This window comes from Thrips palmi, unplaced genomic scaffold, assembly GCF_012932325.1.
Source record: "Thrips palmi isolate BJ-2018 unplaced genomic scaffold, TpBJ-2018v1 HiC_scaffold_5, whole genome shotgun sequence".
Lineage (NCBI taxonomy): Eukaryota > Metazoa > Arthropoda > Insecta > Thysanoptera > Thripidae > Thrips > Thrips palmi.
The window spans coordinates 14,087,466-14,108,621 of record NW_023144632.1 but is presented as its reverse complement, the minus strand read 5'-3'; the positions used below and the strand labels follow the sequence as shown (position 1 = coordinate 14,108,621).

Here is a 21,156-nt window from a genome sequence, read left to right as displayed (position 1 = left end):
GAGAAACTGCCGCCGACGTGGAGCATGCTTGCAGCATGGACCGTTCCGTTGGACCGTTGGACCGTTGTTGGCCTACACGGCCGAGCTGCACCGACTGCCGGCTGCACGGACTGCATTGTCATGGTCCTCTTGGCGACTTCCGATGTCCTGCCCGCGGCACCTGTGGCCTGTGGCGCACCGCCGGCCCGCTGGGGAGTCCGGGGAGGGGCGGGAAGCTGCCCCGAGGCGAAGGAGGCCGTGGAGGTGGCAAGTAGGTGCCGTTGCGCCCCGCGGACAGCCGAGGGCCGTGGCAGTGCGCCGCAGTGCGACGCGGAGCGCGGCTCGGACAGGACGATCATGGCCTGGTACAGGTTGTCGTGGCGCCGCCTGTTGCTGAGGGTGGCGACGGTGGCCGCCGTCTGGCTGCTCAGCGCGCCCCTGGCCCTCTACTTCAGCCTGGTGCTGCTGGTGCGCGTCGCGTGGAACCCCTTCGGCGGCTTCTGGAGGCCCAAGCCACGCACCCAGCCTCCGCCAGTGCTGCAGGACGCCGCGCTCGGCCAGCACGCCTACGTCACCCTGTCCAAGGTAGATAAGACCAAGGCGCCTGGCGCAGCCGCGCAGCCTGGCTGGCCCCGTTTCAAATTGAAAGCGTCGCGCGCGCGAAAGCGGAAGCGGCCAGGCTGTCAGACTTCCGCGCGCGACCGCAAGGCAGCGCTTTGACGCCCACTGCGCAGGCGCGGCCTTGTGCTCGCCTCCCTCCTCGTCAACACCACGTCGACCATGCTGTTCCGTTCCCTGCGCTCCCCGTTCTCAGGCATCCGATATGGTCTAGTGGCTAGGATACCTGGCTCTCACCCAGGAGGCTCGGGTTCGATTCCCGGTATCGGAACTCTTTTGTTGGGCTATGGTGTGTTTCTTCAGTCTGTAAAAGTCGTAGGTGGTCGTGGTTTGTCACTTTCTGTGCAGACCTTTGTAGCCACAGCCTACTTTAGCCGACAGAGAAGCACTGGCACCCTTTCCACCAGGAGGCAGGGCAGAGGCAGGGCCCGGCAGGGCCTGCCAACACACTGACTCGGCATTCTGCTGGGCGTCGCGCTGCTCGGAGACTCGGAGCTCGGAAGCAGCGCCCTTTCTCCTGCTTGCCTTTGGCGCCTTTACCGTGAGCGGTGCGTTAGCGTTAGCCTCGATCCCCGGCGAGGTACTTTGGGCAGTGACACTGCGCTTCTTCCCCTCTCGCCTCCTCGCAGACGAGCAGGGCGGACCATTGCGGACCCTCGCAGAGAGCTCTGAAACGCGATGCGACTGAGCGACTCCTTTGGGTCCACAGGGCATCAAGCTGCACTACGTCCACACTGGCGACTCGAGCCGCCCCCTCATGCTGCTCCTGCATGGCTTCCCCGAGTTCTGGTTCTCGTGGAAGCACCAGATGCAGGCCTTTTCCCAAGACTACTGGTGAGTGCGCCGCCCATTGCCCGCCTCAGTTTCCCATTTTCCGCGGCCTCAAACAACGCTGAAACGCTGGCGTCCGTTTGCAGGGTCGTGGCGCTCGACATGCGTGGCTACGGGGACTCCGACAAGCCGTCGGGATCCTCGGCCTACCGGGCGGACGCCCTGGTTGACGACGTCAAGGAGCTCCTGGAAGCCTTCGGTAGGTACTCGACGGCGTGCTTCGCGTGGGGCGTTCGAACAGGGAGCTGTAACGCACGACGATGGCCTCCTTTGTGTTTTCAGAGCGGCCGCGCGCCACGCTCGTCGGCCACGGCTGGGGCGCCGCGGTGGCTTGGATGTTCGCGGAGCGCTTCCCGGAGAAGGTGGACAAGATGGTCAGCATCGGGGCGCCGCACCCCTACGTCTTCCAGCAGGCCCTCGTGTTCGACAGGAAGCAGTTGATGCGGTCATGGTGAGTCGGCAGTCGGCAGTCGACGCGGACCTCAGAGCAGAAAGTGCAACGCCGCTTTGCGCAGGTACTTCTTCTTGTTCCAAGTGCCGTTCCTGGCGGAGCTGGTGCTGCAGAGCGACGACTTGGCCTGCCTGTCGGCCGCCCTGCGCCGAGGACGCCGCGACCCGCCGGCCGTCACGGACCAGGACCTCGAGGCCTACAAGTACGCCTTCGGCCAGCCCGGTACGTATCCGTGCCTAGCCTCTCGGTGCCCTGCCTGGAGCGAGTCCTGGGCTGGGGCTTGAAGTCGTGGTGCTGCTGTTGCAGGCGCGCTCACCGCCCCGCTCAACTACTACCGCGCGGCAGGGTGGGGGCTGCCCCGGCGGTGGCGGCGCAGAGCTGCTCCTGCCTCCACCGTCGAGGACGCCGGCCAGGACACCAGCGCGGACATCAGCGCGACCACCAGCGAGGACCACAGCGAGGACGCCACGGACGCCACGGAGGACACAAGCGCGGACAACAGCCATGAGGACGCCGCCGAGGAAACGAACGCGACCAAGGCCGACGCGGCGACGGATGAGAGAGCAGAGCCGGAACGATCAATGTAAGCACGCTCTTCCGAATCGAAACTGTAAACTGAAACACACTGAATACTGGAACAGCGTGGAACTGGCGAATGTGCGCTCGCCGTCTGACTGTTTTCCGATCGGCAGGCCGGCTCGCCCGACCGCGGAGGCCGTCTCCTCGGCCCTCCCCGACGTGCTGGTGCTGCTCGGCGGCCGCGACGCCTACGTGGAGCACTCCACCGCCTTCCGCACGCGCAAGAAGTTCCCCAACGTGCGCGTCGTCATCGTCCGCGACGCCAACCACTTCGCGCACCTGGACGACCCCGAGGCCGTCAACAAGGCCGTGCGCAAGTTCCTGCAGGGCAGCGGTAACTGAACCTGGCCGCTGGCATGTGGGGCCCGTCCCCATCCACTTTGACTGACTCAAGCCGAGAGGCCTTATTTATTCCTAGCTACTTATTTATCAAATTGCGTGGATGTCTGTGACGTTTCGGACCAATTTGTCATTATTTATTGATTTTCCAGGTGTAAGGTAATAATAAATTAACCGATTAAAAAGAATAAAATCGCACGGTGTATTTCATCGATGACAAGTGTGTTGCACAGACATGTGGAGAGACAGTTGGGGATGGCAGTGACGGCTGGAGTCGAGACTAGACTAGTGCTTGGTGGGCGGCAGGGTGGGCACGTGCTTGGGGTCCTGGAACTTGCCGCTGGCGAAGAGCTTCTGCCACTCCGAGCCAACCGGCCACTCGTAGCCCTCGGCCGCCTCGCGCCGCAGCTCCGTGCTGTAGCCCGGGGCCTGTGCAGTCAGGGCACCGACAATGAGAGGCAAACAGAGGGAGGAATTATGTCCAGTCACAGTACCCGACACATTTATAACTGCAATTTCTTCTACTATTTTAGCGTGTCTAGGGCAGTGGTTCTCAACCTTAGGGTCGCGACCCCAAGTGGGGTCGCGAAAAAATTTTAAGGGGTCGCGGCGAGGTAGCTGGGGTCGTGTTTTGGGCCGATTTTAAGCAGCCACTGCGTCTGATCCGAGGCGGGCATTTTGCTCCCTCAACCGGCAATTGGTCTTTGAACCTTCCTTTAGCATGCCTTTGTTACGGAGTGTGATTATCAGTCTTAGTTTGGGAGCAGTATTGTCTCAAAGTTTACCAAAACGGTCAGAAATGTCTTTGAAAAATCGTGTTTTGGGCCTATTTTAAGCAGCCACTGCGTCTGACCCGAGGCGGTATTTCGTCCTCCTTCAACGGGCAATTGGTCTTTTGACCTTCTTTTAGCATGCCTTTGTTACGGAGTGTGATTATCAGTCTTAGTTTGGGAGCAGTATTGTCTCAAAGTTGGCCGAAACGCTCAGAAATGTCTTTGAAAAATCGTTGTGCCTGTTTTGGTCAACTTTGAGACAATACTGCTCCCAAACTAAGACTGATAATCGCATTCCGTAACAGAGGCATGCTAAAGGAAGGTCCAAAGAACAATTGCCCGTTGAGGGAGCAAAATGCCCGCCTCGGATCAGACGCAGTGGCTGCTTAAAATCGACCCAAAACATGATTTTTTAAAGACATTTCTGAGCGTTTTGGCCAACTTTGAGACAATACTGCTCCCAAACTAAGACTGATAATCGCACTCCGTAACAGAGGCATGCTAAAGGAAGGTCCAAAGACCAATTGCCCGTTGAGGGAGCAAAATGCCCGCCTCGGATCAGACGCAGTGGCTGCCTAAAATCGACCCAAAACATGATTTTTTAAGACATTTCTGAGCGTTTTGGCCAACTTTGAGACAATACTGCTCCCAAACTAAGACTGATAATCGCACTCCGTAACAGAGGCATGCTAAAGGAAGGTCCAAAGACCAATTGCCCGTTGAGGGAGCAAAATGCCCGCCTCGGATCAGACGCAGTGGCATGCTAAAGGAGGGGTCCCGTGGGGTCGCGAAACTTTTCCTGGGGGTCGCGGAAATTTTTGGCTACAAATTTGGGGTCGCGAGCCGAGAAAGGTTGAGAACCGCTGGTCTAGGGGGCGGGGGCGTACCTTGGGTGGCATGTAGTGGCTGTTCCGGACGTGCACGGGGTTGACGAAGTGCTCGTGCTGCTGGTCGACGTACTCGATGAAGCGGCCCTCGCTCGTCTGGGACAGGCAGATGTAGTCGAAGAGCTGCAGGTGCTGTACCATCTCGCACAGGCCGACGCCGCCAGCGTGCGGGCACACCTTCACTGCAAGCACAAGGCGGTACAACGTAGCGCACTCTCTCTCTCACACACACACACACACCACGAGCGCGGATTGCGGCACGTGCTGAGTAATCCTGCGCGAAGCCGAGGCATCCGAGGCTCGCCGAATCCGAGTCGGATCAGCGCGTCAATCTCGGGGACTCACCGCCCAGCTTGTACGCCATCAGGTACACGGCGAGGATCTCGTTGACGCCGCCGATGCGCGCCGAGTCGATCTGGCAGTACTGCATGGCGCCCGACTGCAGGAACTGCTTGAACATGACGCGGTTGGCGCACATCTCCCCCGTGGCCACGGAGATGCCGAGGGGTGCCAGGGCCTGCGGCAGCGCGAGAGTCAGACAGAGGTAGACAGAGTCACAGAGGCAGACGGAGAGGCGCGGGGCCTCGCGCGGCACGCTTGCCTTGGAAACGGCGAGGTGGCCCAGGACGTCGTCCGGGGACGTGGGCTCCTCGATCCACAGGGGCTTGAAGACGGCGAGCTCCTTCATCCAGGCGATGGCTTCCTGGACGTCCCAGTTCTGGTTCGCATCCACCATCTGAGGGTGCAGGAAGAAACGAACACTCGGGAGAGTTTTAGAGTCGGAATCCCCGTTACCCTTCGCTATGTGTGCTCACCAAAATCTTGTCGTCGCCGATGATGCTCCTGACCAGCTTGCAGCGCCTCTTGTCGTCCTGCAGGTCCTGCCCCACTTTGAGCTTGAAGGCGGTGAAGCCCTCGGACAGGTACTTGTGGCACAGCTGCGTGACGGTCTCGTTGGAGTAGCCCAGCCACCCCACCTGCAGCACACGCAGGGCTCATACCGGAATGCTAGGCTCGGAGCGAACTCGGACCGAACTCGGATTGGACCGGGGTAGTGTACCTGCGTGGTGTAGGCCGGGTAGCCTCGCGTCAGGGCCTCGCGCTCCATCCTGTCTCGGTTAGGCTTCCGCTCCCTCAGGATCTTGACGGCCTCCTCGGGGGTGATGACGTCGGTGCTGCGGGGAAATCATCAGAGCCTTGCATTTCGAAAGAACAGACACGGATCCAGGAGGACGGAACCCCCTAGGCCCCTTGTAAGTAGACATAATGTGGACTTGTGCCCCTCCCCAGGCCGGCTCTGGACTCGCCACTGTAGGGACGGGTGGCGCCTGCAAGCATGCTGCAAGCTTACATGTATCTGAAGTCGATGCAGCGGACGAGCTGCTCGGGCTCCATGTCGGCGATGAGTTTCCACAGCGGCTTGTGCTGGATGCGCGCCCACAGGTCCCACAGCGCGTTCACGATGGCGGCCGTGGCCAGGTGCATGACGCCCTTCTCGGGGCCGATCTGCGACAAGGACAACACTCAGTCTCACTGGCTCGGCTGGGCTCCTGGGGTCCTCAGGCGTCGTTTCGTCGCTCGGTCTCTGTCGCACGCACGCGGCGAGTCGTCCGGGTGAGAGCGAGAGAGCCAGAGGCAGGGTGACGAAACGGCTAGACGAGGGCTAGCCCACGGCAACAACGCCGCACTGCAGCACGGCCGTACCCATCTGAGCTGCGTCTCACTGGTGAGCTTCCTCCAGAAGGCGCCGAAGTCGTTGAAGATGTCGGCCGCGTCCTGGCCGACCACGAGGTGCGACAGCGCGTGCACGGCCTGGACCACTGCAAGGTCAGAGAGTCAGAGCCTGTCAGAGCGCGTCGTCGTTGACACCTACGCGAGCACCTACGCCCACCTACGCCAGCGCAGGCAGCGGGACCGAGCGCAACCCCCGAGCAGAAGACCATCCTTCGAGCAGTGGTGCCAGGAAGAAGCCCAAACAGACCGGTCTGTTGCGTGTTTCGGCTCCTGCTTCTTTCATGGCAACACTGCGCGGCGCCGCGTTCGGTCCGTTCGGTCCCGGCAGTCGTCTCCATTCCGTGCTTCGTGGCGGCTGGCGCATGACGGGCGGCAGCCGGTCCTTACCGATGTCGGTGCCTCTGCCCAACGTGAAGGTCAGCCCGTGGCCCTCGTTGTCGTTCATGGTGTAGATGACGACGTAGGCGCAGGAGTAGTCCGGGTCCGTGTGCTGCGGGACAAGGAGCGACACTGTTAGCTGGCTCTTATCATTCGGGTCGAGCCGTGTCGCAAAGTGGGCAAGAAGACGCCCAAAATTCTAGACGCGTTTTGAGCTTCAGAGTCGCTAAATGGGACTCGAACCGAACGTGTGACCCCGCCAATGGATTCCTCGTTCGGAGAGCAATCCATTGGTGGGCCACTCGCTCGGTTCGAGTTCCGTTTAGCGACTCTGGAGCTCAGAACGTGTCCGAGATTTTGACCACCGGTCTTTTGGCCCACTGTGCGTCGGGGCAGTCGACGCCCTAGTGCTTCTCACTCACCATGGCGTCCGAGCCGTGCGCCCCCAGGGAGGTGGGCCAACGCATGTCGCGCACCGACAGGTTGCGGATCGTCAGACCCTCGCCCGACCTCGCGGTGCTGGAACACACAAAGAGTTACCTCCTCGTCCACGGACCAGGGACAACCAGGGCCCCAGGGGGGCAGGGCCCGGGGCGCGGGGCGTCAGTCTACCTCCACATGACTGCGTCGGGGCCGGCGGCTGGCGGCTGGCACTGCACTGGGCACTCTGGGGCGCTACCTGCCACCTACTGCAACGCCGATCCGACGCCGAGCGGGCCAGCGCGCCGACGCGCCGCCGCCGCGACTCGCGACGCCCGCACATTAGCGCGTGACGCCCCGCGGGCTGATTACGAACGGAGCGTCTTCGCAGTCTCTCTCGCACCCACAAGGCGCCCCACCCACGAGTGCGAGAGAGAGAGAGAGAGAGCGAGAGCGAGAGAGAGAGAGAGAGAGAGAGAGAGAGAGAGAGAGAGAGAGAGAGAGAGAGAGAGAGAGAGAGAGAGAGAGAGAGAGAGAGAGAGAGGCAGTGACGTGACAAGTCGCGTCACCGCGTCATCCATCTCGCGACGGTCCGGGAGTCGCCGCTGTCGCTACCGCCGCCGGGTCACACGCGCCGCTCCCCGCTCCCCGCTCCCCCCGGCTGCCCGCGAGATATCGAAAACTCTCGGCCCTGGTGAGATGCGGCGAGCGAGCGGCGCGATGGCCGCGCCCGCGTGTTGACAGCGGAGCGGCTCCGTGACCTTGGCGACCTTGGCGACCTTGGCCGGCGAGGTGCAAGACCAAGGTGACTGACTGTAGCGCTGCTCCGTCGATAGGACCGATGGGGACGAGGCACAACGACAGAGAGGAGGACGGCAACCACGCCAAAGGTCTCGCCTGCATTGGCTCGGTCAAGTGGTCCGTCATGGGTCCGTCATAGGCCGGCCGCACTCAGAGGGCTCTGTCTCTCTCCCCCTTAAATTGGTGTGACTGCCAAACACGTCGCCACAAGAAAAAAAAAAAGCTCACGTTCACCAAAATTTTGTTGCTATAATTTTATTGCAACCTGAACTCGACCTGAACTCCATCTAAGTGTACAGCAGAAATTGAAAAGTAATTGTTGCATTTTCTGAGCCTCTGAGGCACACGGCAAAAATGGTTCCTGGTTTTCCCAGGAGCTCCCTGGATCCTTTGTCGCCACTATAGGCCACCTGAGCAAACCATGAACCGTTCTTGGCGTGCAGGTTCTCTACTCAAGTTCACCTCTCATTTACACTCCTTCTCTCGCCGGCTCCGCGGCACACTAGATAAGAAAGAGGCGACGCAGAGGCGGGCCGCTTGGCACTTACAAGTTTTTCTCCCATCTCGGGAACTCGGGGTACTCGTCGTAGTTCATGGCGGTGGGCAGGGGGCTCCGGAGTGTCCGGTCGGTTGGAGGCGAGCAGGCCGTGTGATGTCGGATCGAGTGGCCGGCTCTGAGAGGGCCCGGCGATCGCTTCGCCTCGGCCCGCCCCGCCCCGCCCCGCCCCGCCCCGCCCCGCCGGTCCCGCCCACACCGAACTTTCAGTCGTCTGTTTGCCTTTCTCCTCGCTTATCTCGGCCTTTCTCCTGCATGCAGCGACGCGGGCCACCAATTGCTTGCGACACGGATGCGTCCTTGACCTCCACGTCGCCCACGCGTCGGTCGCGCCGCATCGGTCACATCGCGTCACCAGCGTCCGCAGCGGACTGCGCCAGCGCGCCAGTCAACACGTGAGTTTCTGGATTCCGACTCGTGTGCAGGGTGCGCGCGTTTGGCGTTGGCGCGCTGGTTCCGCGGCGTGGCCGCCCCTGGCCGCCCCCACCCCCACCCGGTCCACGCCAACGGGCTGGAGCACCTGGAGACCGCCGCCGTGCCCCACCCGCAGTAGTGCTAGACTCGCCCCCGCGACAGGCAGCGCCGCCCGCCCGCCCGGCCACCGCCGCCGCCGCTGTCGTCACGTGTTGCCGCCTCTGCCCGGCCCCGCGGGGCTGGCCGTCGTCCGTCGTCCGCGCACCCCGACCGGCCCGACGACCGCTGCAGGGCGCTGCAGGGCGCGGGGTGCGTGAGCGCGCGCTGGACGCAGCAGCACGGGGATGGCGTTTGACATCGCCCCAAGCGACTTCCGTGGACCTCCACTCGCTGTAAGGACTTGAAGGACCGCCACGCCCCACCCCCAATAGCCAAACGCGACATGGCAGCGGCAACACGCCTCCCCGTCAGATTTCCTGGACGCCTCGATGAAAGGCAACCCGCAACACCGTCTCGTGTCGGTCGGCAGGCAAAACAAACGCAACTCCCCCTTCCTCTTGTCCCGAGCGCCTCACGCTTCGACGTCGACGTGACCCAGAGCAGCCTGAACGTCAAAGCCAGTGCGAGAGTTCTACAGCTACCCCTACCCGGTCCCGCACTGTCGCAGGCAAGCCGATACACGGCCGCGAGGCGCGAGGCGCGAGGCATGAGGCGTGAGGCGCTGGGCCTTGGCCGCTACTCGCTCCGTTCGAGCTGGAAATGTGTGAAGTAGGACATGTGGCGCGCCGACGATACCGCCACGCTGTACCGCACGCTGTACCGGGACGAGCGGGCGGGAGGGGATGAGGCTGAGGTACTCGGGGCTGCGGCTGCGGCTGGGGCGGGATGGGCAGGCTGGGCGAGCTGCTACAAAGAACGGTGGTGGCTCGGCCGACAGGCGTCGCGACTTCGACAATGCCTTGAAAGTACCGATTGGGAGCATGATTTGAGTTTCTTTAGCTATTGGTGTTACCCTGGACTATGGAGATATTCATGTGAGGAGCAGCCATTTTAGGTATAAACCTGCATGCCGTTAGTCCCCTACCATCCCACTCCACCGCGCGGGAGTGTGGGCGGGCAACTACTCAGTGTAACCCACCCCATTAGCCCAGTCGTTCCCAGCTCTTTGTAAAATTTTGCGAGTGAGTGCAACACCTGCAACCGATACTTGTATGGATAAAACTGTTGCAGGTACTTTCGCCACCCGCAACCTCACCGGCCCCAAGCTGTCCTCGCCCTTGGAGTACCTCAGCCGCCTGCTCAAGAAGTGAGTACTGCCGTACTGCCCCTGCTTATGCAAGGCTTGCGTAGCTGCAGCTTGTCGGGCAGCTCGCCAGTGGCGCCAGCGGGCGCCAGCCTCGTTCTCACCGTGCCTCGCCGCGCCTCACCGCCTTGGAGTGATTTAGGTCAGTCACACCGTTCATGCCGAGAGGGAGGTCTTTCCACTCTGCCCTCCCCTTCCCCTTCCTCCGCGTCCGCAGTCCCACCAAGTCCCACCCTCACAATCTGGAAGCGGCTTTAACTCCCCTTTGAGCGTGATGCGCCAGGCAAGGCTACACTCGATAAAATCGATTGTCTGCGGTGAGAACAGACACATCAGGGGAGTCGTGGAACCGTGCTGCAGCCCGGCCCAGCCCAGCCCGGCCCAGCCCCCGACCCCGGCCCGGCCGCGGCCCTCCCCGAACACCTCGCGAGCGCGCCGCCGTCGGCGTGACGGTGTGACTCCCAAGGCCGGCCGGGGACTTCGGGGAGGGTCTCGGCGTGGCCGCAGGACACGGCGGGACAGCGCGGTGGGGTGGGTTGTTGTCGCACCACGTTGGCCGCGGCGTTGGCCCTGGTCAGTGGTGGCGCACCAAGCCGAAGCCCAAGGCGAAGGCCACCCGGAACGTGACGCCTTCGACTGGCACCCGCTGCGCGTTGCTGCCTTTGCTCGCGGCGTCGGCGGCCAACGGCGGCCATATCGGCCACAGCATTGCACGGTAATGGTGGACTTCCCCGCCTCGCGCCTCGCCGAGGCTTCTCCGCGGGAGGGGAGGGCCTGCCCGGGCCTGCGCGGGCCTGCGCCGCGAACCTCAACCCTTCCAAGGGGTCGCGGGGCTCATCTCGGCCCGCATAGAGGGCCGGGCCCCTCACGAGGGAGGCGAGGGAAGGGAACGCGGCGGCCGAGCGTCGTTGGGACCGCGCTCGCTCCACCCGCGCGCATATTTCCCGGCAGTCGGGCGGGGCGGGGCGGGGCGGGGCGCAACACACCGGGTGTATTATGGCTGGAGTTCGCCTCGGCAGGGTTCGGCGTCGCCTCGCACCCATAGAGTGTGAGCTGCGAGCGCGGCGTGGCGCGGCGTGGCGCGGCGTGGTGGCGGAGCGAAGGTCGCTTGTGGCGATGAGTCGCAGTTATGAGGCGGGGGCACGCGAGAGGCTGCCTGCCGCCCCTGCCTCGCCTCGCCTCGCCCCATCAGGCGCCCCGCCACCCTGCCACGGCCCCGGGGAACCCCCTCACGAATGCCCCGCTAACGTGTAACGAGCTGTCAACCACTCCAACAACAAGCGCCCCACGGGGGGCGAGGCGCGGGGCAATGGGATGGAGTGGCTGGGACATAAACAGTGTATTGGCGCAGTCACAGGCTGAAATGTTGGCGTGTCCCGGCCTGGCTGCTTGCCTGGCTGCTTGCCTGGGGTGGCGGCCAGAATGGGCAGAATGGGCAGAATGCAGAGCGCACGGAGGTGCTCAGGGAGCGCCGACTCGCCGACAGACGGGCACACGGCACCCATCACGACACCCACATGAGCTGTCGACTGTCGGCCCTCTTAGATCGGATGCGGTAGGAAGTTCGGCGGTGTTTGGGGTGAGAGCTTCCAGTCTCACGGTGCCTGAGGCACGGTTACGTTAGGTTAGGTTAGGTTAGAAGCCGGGCATACACAGTTAGCTGAAATAGCGAATAGGGTCTCACAGGAAACGAATCTGATTGATTTTGGAAGTCACATGGACGGTCTTCTTTACAGAACCCTCGCACCACAGAGCTGCTTGTTGTTTCAGACATCCAACCCTGGCCTTTTCTGAAGCGAGCACCCTTTGTCTTGCGTTGAAAACGACTGTTGGTGTGTGCAGGGCCAGCATGCGGCGGCGCGGTTCTATGCTTGAGATGCGCGGCGCGCAGAGTTCCCAGGGCACGAGCAGCCTGTCCGGCTCCGACAACTCCATCAACTCGGTGTCTGCGCGCCGCTCCACCGTCTCGCGCCGCTCCTTCGGCGACCCACCCCCTCTGCCGGGCAAGAAGGCCGTCGTGCTGCCCACGCAGCCCCGCGCGGTGCCGCCCGCAGCTCTGCCTTCGCGGGCCGCCGCCACCCCCGCCGCCGCCCCCGCCGGCACGCGAGGCGTCACGTCGCCGACGACGCCCCCCGCGGTCGGCGGCCCGGCCGCGCCGTTCTCGCACGGCCCCGGCCGCGTCACCATCGTGCACAGGCCCACCAAGGAGGCGCGCAAGGCCGAGATCGTGGCGGCCGTGACCAAGCGCCTGTACACGCAGAAGAAGAAGCCCGAGCCCGGGTCGGCCGGCTGGGCCGCGTGGCAGGGCGCTGGCCGGCCGGACCTGGCGGCACTGGGCGGCAACGGCCCCGCGGGCGGCGCGCTGCCGGACACCTCGGAGGAGGCGGAGGACGAGCCCAAGGAGCTCAAGCTGTGCTCCAACGCGCGCGCCAGGCTGCAGGAGATCAGCAAGCGCGCCCTGGCGCTGCACCTCCGGCGGATGCGCCGCGACCAGGAGGTGCAGACCGAGCCGCCCGGCGTCCTGAGGGTCAAGGAGAAGGGCAGCGGCACGGAGTCCGTGCTGCGCGAGGACAAGGCCTGCCAGCACCCCCACCCCTTCTTCCTGCACCCCTTCTGGGGTCTGGGCCTGGTGCCGCCCTGGGAGCACGGAGTCACATTGTGGGGGCGGCTCCAGGACGACTCCTTCTCCGACGACAGCCTGGACGCCGAGCCGGGGCCCGCGCCTGAGCCGCCCCCCAACGGCACCTTGCTGCGCGCGTACACGCTGCGGAGTGGCGGTCGCTTTCGGCCACCGACGCCACCCCGGGTCAACACCCAGGCCACCCAGGCCACCCAGGCCAGCCAGGTGGAGGCCCCCAGCAGGACGGCGCCGGCGAGGGGCATGGTGGACGCGGCCACCAGCATCGCGTGCGACGCGGCCACTATGACGGCCCCCGAGCACCACGACGAGCCGAGCGCCAGGGACGCGGGCACCATGACGACCAACGCCAACGACAAAGCCACAATGACCTCGCAGGTAGGGATGAAGGGCTGGTGTGTTATCCCAGCGGCATGGTCGGTCGGGCCTGAAGGGCAGACGATCCGCGGTCCAACGCCCAGCCATCAATAGCTATGGTTCGGGAGCGCCTGAGCATGCCAGCCCGTTCCACCGGTGTGTGTTGCGGGACGGCCTAACCCGCAGCGTGCAGGCGCTTCAGGGCCGGCCCGTTACACTGGAGTGTGTTGCGGGACGGCCTACCCCGCAGCGTGCAGGCGCTTCAGGGCCGGCCCGTTACACTGGAGTGTGTTGCGGGACGGCCTACCCCGCAGCGTGCAGGCGCTTCAGGGCCGGCCCGTTACACTGGAGTGTGTTGCGGGACGGCCTACCCCGCAGCGTGCAGGCGCTTCAGGGCCGGCCCGTTACACTGGAGTGTGTTGCGGGACGGCCTACCCCGCAGCGTGCAGGCGCTTCAGGGCCGGCCCGTTACACTGGAGTGTGTTGCGGGACGGCCTACCCCGCAGCGTGCAGGCGCTTCCAGCCTCCAAGCTGACGGTGTGCTTGCGTTGCAGGTGGTGGACGTGGCCCTGATGACGGTGCCGGACGACTTCGTCTGCAAGGACGCCAGCACTGCGACCTGCGAGGCCGAGGTCAGCCCGAGGGAGGCCGCCACCATGACAGAGTGGCTGCAGCAGGGCGGCGGGCTGACGGCCGCCTCCCCGCCGCAGACAGCGCAGGCAATGCAAGTGCAGGCACCGCAACAGCCGCAGCTGCTGGTGTGCGACGTGCGGGTGTCGTACCAGGCGCCCGATGCCGGGCACGACGCGCGCCACGCGCCGGCCGCCTACCGCCTGACCCTGCCTCACGGCGTGGGCCACGGCGTGGGCCCCGCGGCGGCCCCTCGCCCCGACCCACTCCTGCTGTCCGCGGGCCTCGCGGGCCAGCACACCCCCAGCGGGGCCACGGACGACCGGCCCCACGTGGCGGCAGCGGGGGCTGCGGGGGCTGCGGGGCGGACCGCCGCGGAGTGCAAGGGTCCGCGCCGACCGCCAGAGCACGCCCCGCCGGACATCATCGCCGAGGCGGGGTCCAGCCGCCTGGAGGAGTCCCTGTCGGCCGTGGTCCGGCTCCCTCTCCAGCAGCAGCAGCAGATGTTCAGCCTGGAGATCGTCCGACCGCTGCAGCCGCTGTCGCTGGACGGGCAGCTCGGGCTCGCCAACCCTCTCCAGGACGCCATCGCGGCCACCTCGACGCGGTCCCGCAGCTTGGACAACCTGCCTCTCGAGGCACCGGCCGTCCCCACCGCCGCGCCCGAGGCCGTGCCCGTTGCCACGCCGCCCGACGCCACCTGCGCCCCACGGAAGTTCCGGCTGCCCTGCTTGGGCGGCTCGGGCGACGCAGCACCCGGGCCGACTCCCAAACCCTCGGCGACGGCGCGGCCCGTCCGCAGCCCGTCGACCGAGAGCGAGGCGGCCACATCCAGGCCAGAGCGACCGGGGCCCGCCCTGACCGCCAAGCAGCGTCGCCTGCTCGTCAACCTCCTCAACGTGCGCCCGGAGCGGCGCCGCAAGACCGCGCCCGCCACCCGCGCCGCCCCGTGCCGCCGCCGGGCCCCGGCAGTGGCCGACGTCAACAAGCAGGCCGTGCTGCAGAGCTTGTCCTGCCTGCTGGGTGAAGCGGCGGTGTACGTGCGCACGGCCAGCGCCGGTCTCAATAAAGTGTGTGAAGTGCCGCCACCGCCGCCAGCGCCAGCGCCACCACTTCCACCACCACCGCCGCCCCTGGCGTGCAACAGCACGCAGACGGAGCGGAGCGAGGTGAGCTGCAAGTCGACGCAGAGCATCGCGGACGTGGCTTCGCAGTGCTGCCTGCTCGCGCCCCGCCAGCCAGGCCCGTCCACGGCGACCCGCGGCTCCCAGTGCGTGCTGCCAGGGCGCTCCACCGCGTCCGCCGCCACGCAGGTCGGGCCGATCCGGCCCTGGGAGGACGGAGACCTGTCCTGGGCGGAGGTGGACCTCGACGCGGACACCGTCCTCCCCGTGCCGCCGCGCAAGGCCGAGAGCATGGTGGACCTCCACGGCCCGGCCTACAGCTCTGCCTCGGTCTACGGCAGGGGCTACTCCTGGAGGCCCAGGACGTCGTGCCCCGCCGCGCTACGGCCCTCCCGACCCGGCCTGCTGGCAGGGCTGGGGCTGGGGCACCCCCTCGAGCCGTGGCCGCACTGCCCCCGCCGGCCCCCGCCCCCGCCGCCCTGCCTCCGACACCGGCGCGGCCTGAACCCCCTGCCCAAGCCCGAGGCGCTGTCACTGTCCAGCCCCAAGCAGTACCTGCACCACCTGGTGGCGCTGCGGCGTGACGTGGTGCAGGCGAGCAGGCAGGCGGTGGGCATCGCCGGCCTCGCCTTCGGCGGGGAAGGGCGACGGTACGACGACGTGGTGCAGGCGAGCAGGCAGGCGGTGGGCATCGCCGGCCTCGCCCTCGGCGGGGAAGGGCGACGGTACGACGACGTGGTGCAGGCGAGCAGGCAGGCGGTGGGCATCGCCGGCCTCGCCCTCGGCGGGGAAGGGCGACGGTACGACGACGTGGTGCAGGCGAGCAGGCAGGCGGTGGGCATCGCCGGCCTCGCCCTCGGCGGGGAAGGGCGACGGTACGACGACGTGAGGGCGGCGTTCCCGAGCTGAGGGTGCCCTCGACGCCGTTCGATGGTTTCGAATCAAGCGGGCTGAGGTCGCTTTGGAAGGTCCCTCGGGCTGGGGGCGACGCGAAGACACGAATCGTCAGCAGGTCCACGCAAAGATGCGGTGCATCTGGGCATTCATTTTTTCATGTCTGTTTGGAGATCCTACGAGATATGCGGTAAGGTAATGTAGTGGCGAGATCCTTGGAGTAAACATTACAGTATACACGCAGGCAGGCTGTGGCAGGCTCAGTCCAGCGACTTGCGCAGTATTCTTTTCTTTCTCAAATTTCTTCTATAAACAAGGCTGTTTAGACATAAAAGGTCTGAACTAAGCTCACCCGTACGTTTATCTTTCTCCCTTTTATACAAATGAAAACAATGTGTTTGAGCTCATGCAGTAAAAATTTTATTTTATTTATCGTATGCCAAAAGGTAAAAAAGGTTGCAAAATTGACATAACATAAAATATCACAGAGTGTATAATAAATACACCACAATCGGTGCAAAAAAATATTTAAGAAAACCTTCTGGTCAATAAAAGTATGCATAAAAGAAGTGATTTGACTCGTATTGAAGCCATTTCCCAGCATACCGGGTACACCGAACATAGCTTTCCTGCGCCATCGCACCAACAGCCGACTCAGCGCGAGGAGGTGCCGAACATCTCGAAGAAGGTGGGCGTGGGCACGTTGGTGTCCACCACCTTGTCGAAGTACTCCCGCCGCGCCTTCTGCTCCTCCTCCAGCTTCATGTTGTCCTCCATGGTGCGCCTGTTTATGTCCCTGCAGCACAGCGAGCACAGCGAGCGCGTCAAGACCCTGCTTCGCGTGTCGCACTCACGGGGCTGAGGCTGCTAGAGAGACAGCGACCTACCTTTGCTTCCGGTCCAGCTCCATCTGCTTCAGCTCCATGGCCTTGGCGATGTTGACGGCCAGCGCGTCCCACTCGGCCTGGCGCCTTTTCTCGGTCTCCTCCTCGAACTGCGCAAGAGAGAAAGAGAGGCCACATCATTGGGGGGCTGCGCGGACTGCGTTGTCCTCGCTGCACAGTGCTGCGCAGAGAGTCCGGGACCAACCTTCCGAGCCTGCGCCTGCCGCAGCTGCTCCCTGCGGATGGCGGCGCGCTCCTCGTCCGACATGCCCCGGTACGCCATGGCCACGACGTGGGGGGAGCCCAGCGCGCTCACCGCGCAGTCGGGGTTCTCCGTCAGCATGTCCGACGTCAGGTGGTTGTACTGCTCGGCCTGGGCGTCCTCCGCGTCGCGCTGCGCCTCCATGCGGCGCCGGGCCTCCTGCTCCGAAGACTGGGGAAGGACCAAGTTCAAGTTGGGGGTTCTTGGCTGCGCATCCGTGACGATGCATTTCAGCCTAGACACGCTCTCGAGCGATTCCGCTGCCCTCACACGTCGCTCTGTCTCTCTCGCACTCATGGAGTGTGCCGAAGGCCCGAAGGGGTGCGAGGGAGACAGATCGCCGAGTGTTTGGTGAGCGTACTGACCAGCGCGCGGTTGTACTCCTCGGTGGTCTGGTTGAGCCTGCGCCGGCAGTGCTGCTCGATGCGGTCCAGCTGGCAGGCGCGCAGGTCCCTGGCCACCATGGCGGCCTGGTACGCGTCCTCGGCCGCGCGTCGCTCCTCCTCGGCGCGGCGCCGCTCGCGCATCTGCTGCTGCAGCCAGGACCGTTGCTGCTCCGTCTGCAGGTGGCGGCGCTCCGGCTTGGCCAGGTCCTCGCCCTCGAACCTGCGAGGCCATAACCAGGATCGGGAGGGCTTGTCTCTCCGGTGCAGCGGTGCAGTCATGAGGCAGGGGGCGGGGCGGGGCGGGGCACTCACTTCTGGGCAGAAGAGACTCCACAACGTGGATCGTCGTCCTGGATCCTGGAGGGAATGTCTTTCTTCAGGGCGTCTGGATCATAAATGTCGAATTCCCTACGATCCTCGGGCCGCTGGTAGTATTGTCGGAATGAGTTGATTTCTCGATTCAGCTTTTTCCGCTCCTGCATTAAAAAAAGCGTTTTTACGAGAACGGAATGTAAATATTTTATCCCTGACGCCTGAACTTACTTCTTGGATCTGCCGTTCCGCGAGTATAGCAATCTGATCGTCGCGAACTCTTTGCTGGTCGAAAACAAATTGTCGTCTACGTTCATCTTCGGCCAATTTACGCTTCTCTTTAACTTGGTCGTCAAGTGCCTCGACATCCAGCTGAAACCGAGCGAAAATCGACCCACATTATCAGTCGATGATAAAAGTTACGATGGCGTACCGACGGGGTCATTTTTCTTGTGGAGCGGTGAACAGCACTCACGCCAATAACCCTGTTCCTGACGTTGAACACTCGGCACTTTCGTTGTTCCTCATTCCGGCGGCGCCTGTCGATAGCGGCTGCTTCGCGCAAATCCTGTTTCGTCGGAATGATTTGAAAGTTCAACATGTTTTCCGTATTTTTGTGTTTTTATTTGAGCCAAAAAACCGGGACAACTGGCCACGAATCGGAACCGATAAAAAGACGCGACGCCAATCGCGTTGCCATGGCAACCACCAGGTGCCGGTATTTTGTAATCGCCCGTAGTGATCTCCGTTCGTAAATAAGACAATGAATGAAGCAATTAATCCAATTGTAATAAGGTTTAAAATTCCAAAAGCATCGTTTCATTTCCGGTATGCAGATAGAAAACCTCTGCATTTTGCTTTCGTCCGCTAGGATTTGAACTACCCTCGCTTCCGAAAGAACAAAAGACGGGTTCGAGACGACTCTCGTGAGATCGATGCTCTCGAAAGTCCTCCTAGTCGATCGAAAAAACAGCTGTAAGCAGTCGCAAACATGGCTGCCGTCGTCTTGCAAGGGAGCCTTTGCATATCGAGTGAGTAATTTTCGTTTTTCTTGTTTCCTCTTTCGTGCTGATTCCATTTTACTGAACTGACGGTGTCTCATCTGACCACCGTTTCAAAAATTGTCTCTCCCCCTGCTTGATGTATCCTTTCACATGAGTTTTCACTTGGTGTCAGATATAACCTTGCAACCTGTGCTGAGTGTCACAGTTTTATTATATTGACTTCTCGTTTCTGTTCGTTTGCTAAGCACTGTCATTAGTTTTATTCTATTGTGAAGTCTCAAGTATGTTATCTTTTGACTGTTCTTACTAGTGCCATGCAAGATAGCTTTCATTTGTGAAATGACTAATAGTGCTCTGGTACTGTGTCTGTTGTTCCCCTCAGTTTAATCTCACGTAAACCATCGCCTTCGTTTTCCAGGGCAGCAGTTCGGAGCCACTGCTGCTGCAGTCTCTGCCATCCAACATGTCTCCTACAGTTCTGATGTCCGACCCATCAAGAAACCGGCCCTTTCCCAAATGCGCAAAGGAGCTGGTGGGCGCTCAAGTTTTAATGGTGTAGTTGCAACCGTCTTTGGCAACACCGGTTTCATGGGTAGCTATGTTTGCAATGAGCTTGGGAAGCATGGCTCACAGGTTAGTAAGATTCAGAATAATAAAGTAACTTTCAGATTTGATCTGACTTTAACAGTGGGAAATTGTTTTCTTTCTTACAGTTGATTCTTCCCTACCGTGGTGATAACTATGATGTTTTCCCCTTGAAATTAGTGGGTGATTTAGGACAGGTGTTGTTTCAACCATTTGATTTGAGAGATGAAGAGTCTATCCGCAAATCTGTTAAATATTCTAATGTTGTCATTAACTTGATTGGACGAGACTGGGAGACAAAGAACTTCTCATTTGATGATGTTAATGTTAAAGGAGCTCGCCGACTGGCGAGAATCAGTCGTGAAATGGGTGTGGAAAAATTTATTCATGTCTCTGCTCTGAATGCTACTCCTAAACCTGCGGTAAGCTATGTTTTTGTTTAGTAAAGAACTATTAACATAAATTTTATTTCATCATGGCCTAAATTACTTAACATTTGTTTCTTCTTAGGCTAAAATGGTTCTGGGTGGATCAGGAGTTTTGAAATCCAAATACTATGGGGAAATAGCAGTTAGGGAGGAATTCCCAGAAGCAGTGATTTTGCGCCCATCCATTGTGTATGGTCTTGAAGACCGTTGGTTGATGTGAGTATTAAAACACGTGTAAGCAAAATATTGCAACGACTATTCTTCATTTTGCACTTCTTATTTCATTATTGCAGGCGACATGTCCATTTCTTGCGAAGAGGCCAGGATCATTTCCCTCTGTACAAGAAAGGTTTGGGTATCACTAAAATGCCAGTTTCTGTGAATGATATTGCCACTGCAATCTATGAAATCATCAAGAATCCAGACTGTGAGGGCAAGACATATCAAGCAGTTGGGTAAGCGACATTAAATGTCTCATGTCTCCTGAATATTATGTGCTCATGTGTAACATAGATCTGTGCATCTCATTACCTTAAATGCACTTAAATGTCTAACTTGTCTTTTTTTCCTGCAGACCGCATCGTTATTATCTTTATGATCTAATGTTGTGGATCATGAATGAGATGCGGATGGGTGAAGATGAAGGCTTTAAGATTTCTGATTTACGCTTCACCCCTTTCCAAATTGCTAAGGTTTTGGCTTTTGAAATGATGCCTGGTAAACCCATTGGCAATATGAGCAGGGAAATGCTGGAGCTGGTAAGTTTCCTCAAGTTTCCTCAAGCATACATGTGTAGTTATCATATTATGTTTCCCATGCTGTTGAATGATTTAACACTTCTCTTATTTGAAAATGTTATATGTTAAGTCTCATAATTTTGTTGGTCTCTTATTTTACACTTGTCCTCTTTCTTAACCACCTCATTTGATTTGATTTTTCCACACAATGTAGGAAGCAACAACTGATGAGGTTGATTATGGTACACCAACCTTGCTTGACTTAGGAATGGTTCCCTCTCCGCTGGAAGAAAACATCACCTGGCTTCTGAGGCACCACAAATACAGATCATACATTCAGTCTGTGGTAAGAATGTTTTTCCATTTAGAATAATAAGAATTTCTATCTTACTTGAACAGGAGTTTAATTATTTATAATGTAATTTCAGGTTGGCGATCTTGAAAAGGTTGTACCCCCAAAGCCTGTGATTTAATGAGCATTTTGTGGTAGGTCAACAATAGATGCCGAGCTTGTAAATTTGTTAAACATTTGTGTAAATTAAGCCTGCCAGTCTTTTGAAAATGTGTACATACATAAAATAAACATTAAAGTTGGGAAGTGAATATAGAATTAACTGCAACTGAATCCTTGACCGTCAATGAGAGATTCGGGAGGTGAAATGACATCACCTTGGCTGGAGCTACGCCGCATCAGAATGAGATCAGACTGCCCAGTGCTAGTGCTCACCTCGCCTCAGCGCCGGCGACGCGACGCGACGCGTTCCAGAGATTCAAGGAGGGGTGGTAGGCGTGGCGGGCCGGGCGCGGCTAGGAGGAGAGCCGAGCGCCGAGCGCGGCCGAAGCGGGAGCCGA

At 60.8% G+C, this 21,156-nt stretch overlaps 4 protein-coding genes and 1 non-coding gene across 6 annotated transcripts; 3 read left to right on the top strand and 2 right to left on the bottom strand.

Annotated features, from left to right (window-relative positions):
* Positions 1–336: 336 nt before the first annotated feature.
* LOC117651198 (epoxide hydrolase 4-like) lies at positions 337–2,951 on the top strand. The gene is made up of 7 exons (XM_034395008.1): positions 337–564; positions 1,307–1,431; positions 1,515–1,627; positions 1,711–1,879; positions 1,944–2,101; positions 2,186–2,462; positions 2,572–2,951. Exons 1-7 carry the CDS (start codon positions 337–339, stop codon positions 2,798–2,800), a joined length of 1,299 nt encoding a protein of 432 aa, XP_034250899.1. The 3' UTR covers positions 2,801–2,951.
* Trnae-cuc lies at positions 797–868 on the top strand. The gene has a single exon. It is a non-coding gene; the product is annotated as a tRNA-Glu (tRNA).
* Positions 2,952–2,975: 24 nt separating the features above from the next.
* On the bottom strand, positions 2,976–8,480 carry LOC117650949 (mitochondrial enolase superfamily member 1-like). Of its 2 annotated transcripts, none has more exons than XM_034394607.1 (11): positions 8,339–8,480; positions 6,992–7,088; positions 6,579–6,681; positions 6,162–6,277; positions 5,809–5,963; positions 5,518–5,632; positions 5,273–5,434; positions 5,059–5,193; positions 4,803–4,974; positions 4,458–4,639; positions 2,976–3,226 (listed from the first exon to the last, which is right to left on the bottom strand). In XM_034394607.1, the coding sequence occupies exons 1-11, from the start codon at positions 8,383–8,385 to the stop codon at positions 3,083–3,085; spliced, it is 1,428 nt and encodes a 475-aa protein (XP_034250498.1). In that variant the 5' UTR covers positions 8,386–8,480; the 3' UTR covers positions 2,976–3,082. The 2 variants fall into 2 exon arrangements, with proteins under 2 accessions (XP_034250498.1, XP_034250499.1); XM_034394608.1 differs by lacking the exon at positions 8,339–8,480 and adding an exon at positions 7,182–7,285.
* A 7,632-nt stretch (positions 8,481–16,112) lies between these two features.
* On the bottom strand, positions 16,113–18,254 carry LOC117650928 (RIB43A-like with coiled-coils protein 2). Its single transcript, XM_034394576.1, has 7 exons — positions 18,026–18,254; positions 17,782–17,922; positions 17,551–17,714; positions 17,218–17,458; positions 16,796–17,023; positions 16,594–16,700; positions 16,113–16,502 (listed from the first exon to the last, which is right to left on the bottom strand). Exons 1-7 carry the CDS (start codon positions 18,149–18,151, stop codon positions 16,361–16,363), a joined length of 1,149 nt encoding a protein of 382 aa, XP_034250467.1. The 5' UTR covers positions 18,152–18,254; the 3' UTR covers positions 16,113–16,360.
* A 171-nt stretch (positions 18,255–18,425) lies between these two features.
* LOC117650927 (NADH dehydrogenase [ubiquinone] 1 alpha subcomplex subunit 9, mitochondrial) lies at positions 18,426–20,914 on the top strand. The gene is made up of 8 exons (XM_034394575.1): positions 18,426–18,581; positions 18,973–19,187; positions 19,268–19,561; positions 19,650–19,783; positions 19,861–20,022; positions 20,142–20,325; positions 20,519–20,650; positions 20,733–20,914. Exons 1-8 carry the CDS (start codon positions 18,542–18,544, stop codon positions 20,775–20,777), a joined length of 1,206 nt encoding a protein of 401 aa, XP_034250466.1. The 5' UTR covers positions 18,426–18,541; the 3' UTR covers positions 20,778–20,914.
* Positions 20,915–21,156: the final 242 nt, after the last annotated feature.

What these genes read in the sequence shown, in the direction of transcription:
- LOC117650949 (XM_034394607.1), bottom strand. Translation starts at nt 8,385, where the DNA reads ATGAACTACGACGAGTACCCCGAGTTCCCGAGATGGGAGAAAAACTT. An exon ending in GTGAGACGCAGCTCAGATGG is followed by an intron (nt 5,964 to 6,161) that starts GTACGGCCGTGC and finishes TCCTTGTCGCAG; the next exon opens with ATCGGCCCCGAGAAGGGCGT. An exon ending in ACCCGGCCTACACCACGCAG is followed by an intron (nt 5,435 to 5,517) that starts GTACACTACCCC and finishes CGTGTGCTGCAG; the next exon opens with GTGGGGTGGCTGGGCTACTC.
- LOC117650927 (XM_034394575.1), top strand. Translation starts at nt 18,542, where the DNA reads ATGGCTGCCGTCGTCTTGCAAGGGAGCCTTTGCATATCGA. An exon ending in AGGGAGCCTTTGCATATCGA is followed by an intron (nt 18,582 to 18,972) that starts GTGAGTAATTTT and finishes TTCGTTTTCCAG; the next exon opens with GGCAGCAGTTCGGAGCCACT. An exon ending in AAGACATATCAAGCAGTTGG is followed by an intron (nt 20,023 to 20,141) that starts GTAAGCGACATT and finishes TTTTTCCTGCAG; the next exon opens with ACCGCATCGTTATTATCTTT.
- LOC117650928 (XM_034394576.1), bottom strand. Translation starts at nt 18,151, where the DNA reads ATGTTGAACTTTCAAATCATTCCGACGAAACAGGATTTGCGCGAAGCA. An exon ending in TCAGGAACAGGGTTATTGGC is followed by an intron (nt 17,923 to 18,025) that starts GTGAGTGCTGTT and finishes GCTCGGTTTCAG; the next exon opens with CTGGATGTCGAGGCACTTGA. An exon ending in AGGAGTACAACCGCGCGCTG is followed by an intron (nt 17,024 to 17,217) that starts GTCAGTACGCTC and finishes GTCCTTCCCCAG; the next exon opens with TCTTCGGAGCAGGAGGCCCG.
- LOC117651198 (XM_034395008.1), top strand. Translation starts at nt 337, where the DNA reads ATGGCCTGGTACAGGTTGTCGTGGCGCCGCCTGTTGCTGAGGGTGGCG. An exon ending in CCTACGTCACCCTGTCCAAG is followed by an intron (nt 565 to 1,306) that starts GTAGATAAGACC and finishes TTGGGTCCACAG; the next exon opens with GGCATCAAGCTGCACTACGT. An exon ending in GCCTTTTCCCAAGACTACTG is followed by an intron (nt 1,432 to 1,514) that starts GTGAGTGCGCCG and finishes GTCCGTTTGCAG; the next exon opens with GGTCGTGGCGCTCGACATGC.